The sequence below is a fragment of the Heterocephalus glaber genome, unplaced genomic scaffold, assembly GCF_053883595.1.
Source record: "Heterocephalus glaber isolate CG9 unplaced genomic scaffold, H.glaber_assembly_v1.0 deba00001719, whole genome shotgun sequence".
Taxonomy (NCBI): Eukaryota; Metazoa; Chordata; class Mammalia; order Rodentia; family Bathyergidae; genus Heterocephalus; species Heterocephalus glaber.
In genome coordinates, this window is record NW_028258432.1 from 1902606 (window position 1) to 1911174 (window position 8569).

The 8569-nt window shown below is 47.5% G+C and overlaps 1 protein-coding gene across 3 annotated transcripts; it reads right to left on the minus strand.

Annotated features, from left to right (window-relative positions):
* Positions 1-1487: 1487 nt before the first annotated feature.
* Gjb2 (gap junction protein beta 2) lies at positions 1488-6356 on the minus strand. 3 transcript variants are annotated; one of them, XM_004854884.3, is made up of 2 exons: positions 6224-6356; positions 1488-3252 (listed from the first exon to the last, which is right to left on the minus strand). In XM_004854884.3, the coding sequence occupies exon 2, from the start codon at positions 3228-3230 to the stop codon at positions 2550-2552; it is 681 nt and encodes a 226-aa protein (XP_004854941.1). In that variant the 5' UTR covers positions 3231-3252; positions 6224-6356; the 3' UTR covers positions 1488-2549. The 3 variants fall into 3 exon arrangements, with proteins under 3 accessions (XP_004854941.1, XP_087055599.1, XP_087055600.1); XM_087199473.1 differs by lacking the exon at positions 6224-6356 and adding an exon at positions 5453-6034; XM_087199474.1 differs by lacking the exon at positions 6224-6356 and adding an exon at positions 4869-5391.
* Between the last annotated feature and the right edge of the window lie 2213 nt (positions 6357-8569).

Genomic DNA, 8569 nt, shown 5'->3' on the forward strand with positions numbered 1-8569 from the left:
GCTCACCCATTTCAAGCGCTTAGCTGACCAGAGGCTTTCTGAACAGGCTTTTTCTCCGCTCTTACAAATTACAAATCAGTGATTCGAGATTCAGGGTTAGCATTTTTCAGGGTTCAAGCTTTAGTTTTCAGGCAAGTGGCTAGAACTTTCCACCAGTTTTATAAAGTAGTTGGTAGTGGTCTATAATTATTATTATTATTTATTTTTGGTATGGAGGATTGAACTCAGGACCTTGTACTTGCAAGGCAGGCGCGGTGCCACTGAGCTAAATCCCCGGCCCCTCTAGAATTATTTTGGCCTCGTCTTTTAATACCTTAAGAATAGTAATCTTTGTAGTTTGTAGGAGTGAACCCAGCTACTTAAAAATTTGTGAGCTGTTTTAACAGGCCGTGTATGTGCAGGGCACCTTGGAAAGTAGGTAGAGACAATTTACTTCTTTTCTATTATGTGGGCGAAAACAGGCTTTTTTGTTTTATTCTTTTAAATTCATTTAAAAAGTACACGGTACTCCCTAAAAGTACTCATAATTATTGGTGTGTAAAAGGCTTTGACATGTTTGGTCAGAGCCCGTATCTTGAAGGGACATAGGCATGCAGCCCTCACACAGGGACAGGCTAAGCTGGCCAGTTTATTCCCCATGGAAGTGGGCACCAAGAGTACAGAGCAGTTTCAGAAAACCAGCTCTGGTTATGGACTATTAGAAAATCCCACAGAAAGGACATTTTAAAAGTATTTTTCTAAAGCCTCTCCCAGTATTCGCCGTGAAATTTTAGTATTTTTATTTTTAAATATGAAGAGCATTCTAAAATGTCAGTTTCTGCCTTTCACCAGGAGCCAAACTGATCATAGAATAATCTCAGTTTAGCATTCCCTAAGACACATTTCCAACCTGCACACCATGTAGTTCTTAGAATGGTGTTTGTCAAAACTTGTTAGTGATCGCATAGGGTTGGGCATAAATAGTCTTTCCCCTCCATTTTCTACCAATTTTTCTGGTCACAGAAGCTTTTCTGTAACTGAGATAGAAGAATACCAAAATGGTGGGCAGGCAACCTGTTAATATACCTGTGGGTATGAAGAGATATAAAATATGAATGTACATATAAAAATATCCATAGATGAAATTAAAATTTGATGTTCTATTAAGTTATTAGATTTTAAAGAATTATATAAATTAAATATATTTTAGTATTTTAAATGATACTTGAGACTGCAAAAATTATTTTAGTTGCAAGCATGTAATAATGGTATTATTTATACAAATGGTTTCACAGTGCTATTCTCGGCAACAGAAAATGCTCTGCCTCACTTAAGTATGTTGAGCACCGCTTTTTGGAAAATACGTCAAGAATAATAGTAATATTAGAGTTCAACTTGTCCTATAGAGCTGCTACATATTGCCCTAAACCATATTTCTACTTTTTTCAGATGTCCATTAGTTATATTTTCACTTTTGATAAAACTGGATGCTGAAGAGCAAAACAAACTTTCAAAGTAGAAAAAACTCATGTTTAATCAACAAAATTTAGAGTGTGATCTTTCCACCTTCTTTGAAAATAGTAAATCCTCCCACCTCCATTCCATTTTGTTCTGCACAATTAAACTGTACTATGGCAGTAAATTCCCAACAACCTCTTTTAGTTGTATTCCTTCTGATGCTGGGTACCATGTACCATAGCAAATGGAGAGGGCAAACACTGGAAAGGAACCGGATGGTGGTGTGGAGTCACCTCATTGCAGGGTGCAGTTGGTGGTAAATCCAGTCTGTTATTTCTGTTGTAAAACTACACTTACTGTTTTGAAATCAGGGCATTTGCTCTCCTAAGCTGTCACGAGAAACTTCTATTTTGTCTCATTCAAGAGAGGCTGTGATGTTGGTGCAATACATAATGGTTATTAACACAGCCACACTGCAAATCACTCATAACCAAAAGACAATGTTTTAAATTAGACGATCTAATCTCATACCATTTACGCATCACCATCTGAGACTCTGAAATAGGAGGAGTGCACAATGGTTTTCAGAACATCTTCAGATCAAAAGAACCTGTCTTAATGTTTTCACTGAAAAAAAAGTATAGCAGCGATTGAAGCATTAGGGAATTTTGTCCATTGTTACAGATTATGACTTCTAAAGCAAAGAAAAGAACCATGGTTCTCTGTGTTTGCCTTTAACTGGGGGGAACCTGCAGAGGGAGCCCTAAGGAGGCATTTGGGCTTTCTCAATATTCCCCAGAGGACCTGGCCTTTATCTCCTGTCCTCAGAGAAAGAGAATATGAAAGTGTCTTACACCAGTAACCCTCACCAGCACAGGGCCTCACTGGGACTGACTCTAGTAAAGATTAAGACAGTCACAGGCTTAGCCCTTCTCTGGGGGGCTCTGGGAGCATGGAACCCCATTGCAGGTACTGGAGTTTCATGGGTGGCCCAAGGGGATTCATTTAAGACGGGAATCTTTGCCTTGACAAACGCCGGTGACTGAGCCTTGACAGCTAAGCACAGGTTGCTTCATCCTTTTATGCCATCTTTTATCTACAGCTGGGCAATGCTAAACTGGTTTTTTGGACTTTCTGGAACAATATCTAATGAACAAATAACACAATTCTGTGACGTTTAGCAGGATGCAAATGCCGGACACCGTAATCATGAACACAGTAAAGACAGTCTTTTCTGTGGGCCTGGAAATAAAGCAGTCCACCGTATTGGGACAAGGCCAAGCATTACATTTCACCAGGCGCTGCATGAAGAAGCCGTTGTACATGATGTAAAAGACGTACATGAAGGCACCTTCAAAGATGACCCGGAAGAAGACACTGCTGGTGTAGGTCCACCACAGGGACCCTTCTATACGGACCTTCTCACTTTTGATCTCTTCAATGTCCTTAAATTCACTCTTCATCTCTCCCTTGATGAACTTCCTTTTCTTCTCGTGTCTCCGGTAGGCGACATGCATGGCCACCAGGAGTGCTGGCGTGGACACAAAGATCAGCTGCAGGGCCCACAGACGGATGTGAGAGATGGGGAAGTAGTGGTCATAGCAAACATTTTTGCAGCCAGGCTGGAGGGTGTTGCAGATAAAATCAGCTTGCTCATCTCCCCACACCTCCTTGGCGGCTACCACGAGGATCATGATGCGAAAAATGAAAAGGACTGTGAGCCAGATTTTTCCAATACTGGTGGAGTATTTGTTGACACCCCCCAGGATAGTATGTAGTGCGCCCCAATCCATCCTGTCGGCTGGGTGGTTAGTACTGGAAAAGACAAGTGAACACAACATAGCAGTCATTAGTTTGGACAGAACCCAGGTGATTTCTCTGAGTCTGGGTAAGAAAGTACTCTTACATCTCTTCCTGAGCCAAGACTGTCCCTTACAAAATCTCCCACAAAACTGAAAATGGTAGTAAGTGGATTTATTTACTTTGCTGAAGTTTATGGAAAGTATCAGAAATAGCATTAGAAGATATTCACATCATCATGAAATAGACTTTATTTCCAGCCAAACCAAAAATATTTGCAGTGTTTTCTTTTCATTCAATTGTACCATACATACTTTAAAGAAAATAACTAAATTGGGCTTCTGAGGTAGTTCATATTTGACCTGAGAATGGTTTTTTTTTTTGGTACCAGAGATCGAACTCGGGACCTTGTGCTTTTGAGGCAGGCGGCGAAACCACTGAGCTAAATTCCCAGCCCTGACCTGAGAATGTTTTAAAGTTAATGCCATGAGAGGATTTGCTAAAAGTTATAATAAGGGTATTTTATATTGAGTATAAAAATGTCCTTCCAACAAGTCAACTTTTGAAAGCAAAATTTGGAATTAGTGGAAGCTGTTCCATTGGTAACCAAGATGTTGTTTAAGTTGTACAATCAACTAATAAAAGGCCTTAGTTTGAGCATTAAAAAAACAACTTAGTTTGGCATAGGATTAAATGTATAGCTCCCAAACCATCTTGAATAGGTTTCTGTGTGTTCTCTAGGTTCTGTGGGTTCTCACCTCAGTAAAGCTGGGGTGTAAAGGTCTACTGGAGTGCAGTACTTGTTAGCTTAAAAGCACACGAGTTCTGACGACCCAGTGGATCCTGTATCATAGCCCATGGGTATTCCCAACTTCTCAGTGAGTCAGTGGCCAGCCAAGCTGTGGCGCAAACCAACATTGGCTGGGTGACACACTCCTCTTTGAGAGTGTTTGTGCAGGAGCCCATGAAAGATCCTCCACCGGCCAGTGGCCCTGAGTTTCATCCAGGACAGGAACTGTCCCCACTGATTCACAGCTATACCCTGTCTGTCATAATCAGCCCCTCTTCTAAACAGGATTCCATGTTCCCCATGGTCCTGATGAGTCACGTATTATCCATTCCTTCTAAGTTGTAATGAACCCTCCTTCTCTTACTGAAAAGCATCCTGCTCTCCTGATTTTAGGCAAGTCGCATCCTGTTTCCTACTGAGCTGAGGTAGGCTCAGAATGAATGCCTCTCATTACCACAGTTGCTGAAGCCGTGCAAAGGCGGCCTTGGTCTGAGGAAGTTGGAGAGCCATGCGCACAAAAGTTAAGTTGGACTGAAATGTACTGGTGAAACATTTATCCCTATTCAATAGCTTGAAAAATAAAAAACACCACTGGAAACAACAAGGGTGTCTTAGCCCAGGTTCAACCTTGACCCATTTACTCCAGACTGTCCACGAGGCCCTTAGATGTCCAGTGAAAAGTCTCGCTGTTCAATCTAGTGCTGCCCAAGACAGCAGACCCACTGAAGAAGGCAAGTGTTCAGCTTTTAACAAAATCATCTCACAGAATTAGACCTTCAGTTCTTCTTGGGCACTTCTTAAATGAGAAACAGGACACTCGCAGAAAGAAACAGTCACACACCTGGCCTAACAGATGGGAGTGGAGGTGGAGTGTCTCCTCTATGGCATCCAACACAGGTCCTGCACTGTTCACAGACCAGTCCAGCCACCAACAGTTTTGAAAAATGTAGTCCCAGAAGCCCCCTATATTGCTGTTTTTGAAAGCCTGAGGTACAGGTCTCTGTCTTTTGGCTCTCACTATGTTGCCCAGGCTTGAACTCCTGGGCTCAGACAAACCTTCCACCTTCACCTCCTCAGCCAGTGGGTCACCATCACACCCTATTTGCAACTAACTAAGTGTTTCAAAGATCTTTTAGGGAAGAGGAGTAAATTAAAACTCGATCCCTCAGCAAGGTAGGAGTAAGAAGCTCGGATGGACCAAGGGCAGGGTGCAATTGTCCTCAATATTTAAATCAGTGAGGAGTGGCTTGCCTGGCCTCCTGATCCTGGGCTGTCATCCACTGGTTCCCACCCGGCCCAGGTCACTCGAAATCCCTGGAGCACTGCCAGAATGAGTGGAGCAGCTGACCGATTCTTTTGGGAAGGCACTGGGTGAGTCCAGGAAAGGAAAAGAGAGCTCTTTAGCCATTACCTTCACACCCTTACCTTGTGGTGGGCCCCACCAAGTGCCCACCCTTCTCTCACATCCCCGTGAGGGCCAGGCACTGAGCACCTGAGTTTCAAAATGGACTCAAAGGGCAAATGAAGACGAACATCTCAAGGCAGTCCCAGGGAAATGGTCCTCCAGCCCCGTTCTCAGAAGCTGGAAAGTGCGAGCCTCAAGCTTAGCCCCTCCAGCGAGGGGGACGGAGGGGGACGGAGGGGCGCCGCCGCAGTTCTGCAGGGCTCTTCTCCACCGACACCCCTCATCTGTAAAGAGGGGTCCCGCGTGCTTTCCTCCCTCCTAGAGCTCCGCGCCCGGAGGTGCCTAGGTGCTGAAAAAGCAAAGCAGCCAAAGTCTCGGCCCAGATTGGAGTCGGGTCTCCCCGCGCCCCGGGAGCTGTGCTCGCCCCGACTTTACCCCATCGCCTTCCTTGGAAAGGCAGCGCGAGGAGGTAAAGGTCAGTTTCATCCCAGGAGGCTTCCTGCTAAACTTTCGGTTAATCTAAAACTTTTGGTGGCGGCAGGGAAAGCCGCCAGGCCGCTGGGAGAAAACGCCCCCGAAGGAACAGGGGGACGCGGCCCCACGCCCAGCCCAGGGGTGCAGCGCGCCCCCTGCCCAGCGCCTTCCCAAGCCCGGCCGGGCCGCTCCGTCCCCCTCACCCCGCCGCCCGGCACCGGTTCTCCACCCCGGGGCGGCGGCGCGGCTGCCCGCCCGGCTCGGACCCGGACCCAGGGGCGCCTGTCCAGCGCGGGGCTCGCGGGGCGCAGCCTCACCTGGGAGGAGTCGGGCTCCGCCGCTGAGGCCGCTGGGGCCGCGGGGCGCTCGCCGCAGGCCGGGGCCGCCGACTGGAGAGAGCGCGAGCGCGGGGAGGAGCGCGCCGGGCGCGGCTCTGCGACACCTGTCTCCGGCGGTGGCGCCTTTTAACCGCCCGCTCCGGCTCCTCCCCGCCGAGATGGGGAAAGTTGAGCGAGGGGGCGGCTCCCGGCTGCTCCACCGCCCCAGAGCGGCGGGCGGGGCGCGCAGACCTCCCCGGCCCGGCCCCGCTTGGCCCCCGAAGCCTCTTCGAGCCTCCGAGCTCCCGGAAAGTCCCGGGCTGCCCACTGCCCGGGGCCTCCCCTCCCGCCGAGGCCTGGGAGGTCGACCCAGGAATACAGAGCCCCAGGCCGGCCCCCTGCTCGGGGGAGCGGGTAGGGCTCGTTGGTGGTGGTGTTCGGTCCCGCGACTAGTGCAGAGGACTATTGCGTCCAAAGCCCTGCTTTATTATCATTTTGTTAGGAGGAAAGCAGGCGTTCCAAGGACGGGAAGATTTGAGTCCAAGCCCGGAGGTTCTGGGGGGCCTGGCGCAGGGCCTCTGCAATCTGGGGGCAGCTGGCTCCACCAGCGCTGGCCAAGTCTCCGCTTCCATCCCTCGAATTCCCTGTTGAATTCGATCGCCTCGAACAGTGTGGCAAGGGCTAAGCCTGGGCTGCGGTGGCCACAAGTCTTGGGTAACCTGCCCTGGCCTCCTTGGTCTACACTCGGGGAGTCACACCAGGTTGGGGGTGGGAATTACCCAGGTTATCCGGGACAGAGAGCTTCCCCCGAAAGACTGCCTGAGGTTTCAGGGTTCACATTTGGGTGGGTATTCTGATGTCTTGAAATGCAAGTGGCAGGAAGTGGACATTCACAGAGCAATCGGATGTGAAATGAAAATGTGAAGAGCAGGCCCTGCTTGGGGGTAGCAAGGCCAGCCTCGTGCCCCTGCAGAGGGGCTGTGCGCTCACGCAAGGTTTTGTTAGGTCAGTTTTAAGGGAAGATGATGATTCACCCTGAGACGGCAGATCTGGCCTCAGAAATGCGTTTCCCATTATTTACCATCATTAGCGTGAGGGCAGGACTTTTCCTTGCCATGGGACACCTAGTCGGTTCTTGCCAGGGCTGACTGAGCTGTATGCCGGGCTACTGCCCTCCTTGAAGCTCCGAGACTCAGCCCGAGAGGGAGTGTCTGCTCCCCAAGAGAGGAGGCCCTGGGAGAGACGTGCTGAATCAGCTCTGGAGGAAACACGCGCAAAGCCGAGTCTTGGCGCGGTGAGGCGGCTTCCCTGGCCCAGCATACCTGCTCTGGGAGGGCTCTGCCAGCTCAGTTGCTCGGGGAGGACAGTGGTGGTGAGCAGTCTGTTGGACTTCCAGTCGAGTTAGAATGAGGGAAGGCTCTCAAGCCACTGGAGGAAGCTGGCTGATGGAGATGGTTTGGAGATTTAGTATTGACTCAGTTTTCCCTACTGAGGATTTTCATCTTAGGGTTTTAGTGCCCGTGTTACAATCGTTAAGTTCAACTTTTTTTTCCTCGTGTTCCCTGACTTGGTTTTTGGGGATTTGCATAATGATTGCATGTTGTTGGCTAATTGTCACAGCCACTTGGTAATTTTAGGATTTATAGTTAGGACTACACAGCTCGGAAGTCTTAAATTCAGCAGTTCATTTTATTCTGCTTTGTGTGATTTCTGTTATCTTTCTCTGTGTTGCTGTGTTTCTCCCATCTAGACTAGGGCAGGAAGAGATACAGATATAGATATAGATATATAGAAATTCCAGCATAAGGGGGGGGGAAGAAAGAGAGGTGAGGCAAGATAAGATTTGGATATTTGAAATTTCTTCCAAATGAGCTTATACCCAGTTAGCAGATAACACTGCAAATTAATGTTTCTTTTGAAATACATTTCATAATAATTTTGTAAATAGTGAATTCATACTGCCACATTTTTTGTTAAAAACATTCCTTTGGTAAATGTAACCATTAGGAATAAACCTTACTTTTCTCGCTCTATTTTCACATGTTTTTGTCTTTTAACACCCTGGGCCTAGAGAAGCCCAAACCCAATCTACCTTCCCCACACCATAGTGAGAAAGCAGTGGCTACTCAGGGCACACTGGCTGCTGCCTGGCTCACTTTTATCTATTAATCTGTAGGGATTAATCAGATAGAGACAGTTTTTGATTTGGTTTTAAGCAAAGCACTTTGGCTTTTCCCAGGTTGATCATGAATGAAGCTAATAGTATAGGCCAAGGAAGAGCAGAGACTTAAGGAATAACTATAGATGATGAACTGATGAGTATCTGTGTTGGTCACACTTTGACAT

Excerpts from the sequence above, each read along its gene's own strand:
- Gjb2 (XM_004854884.3), bottom strand. The coding sequence starts at position 3,230 with ATGGATTGGGGCGCACTACATACTATCCTGGGGGGTGTCAACAAATAC.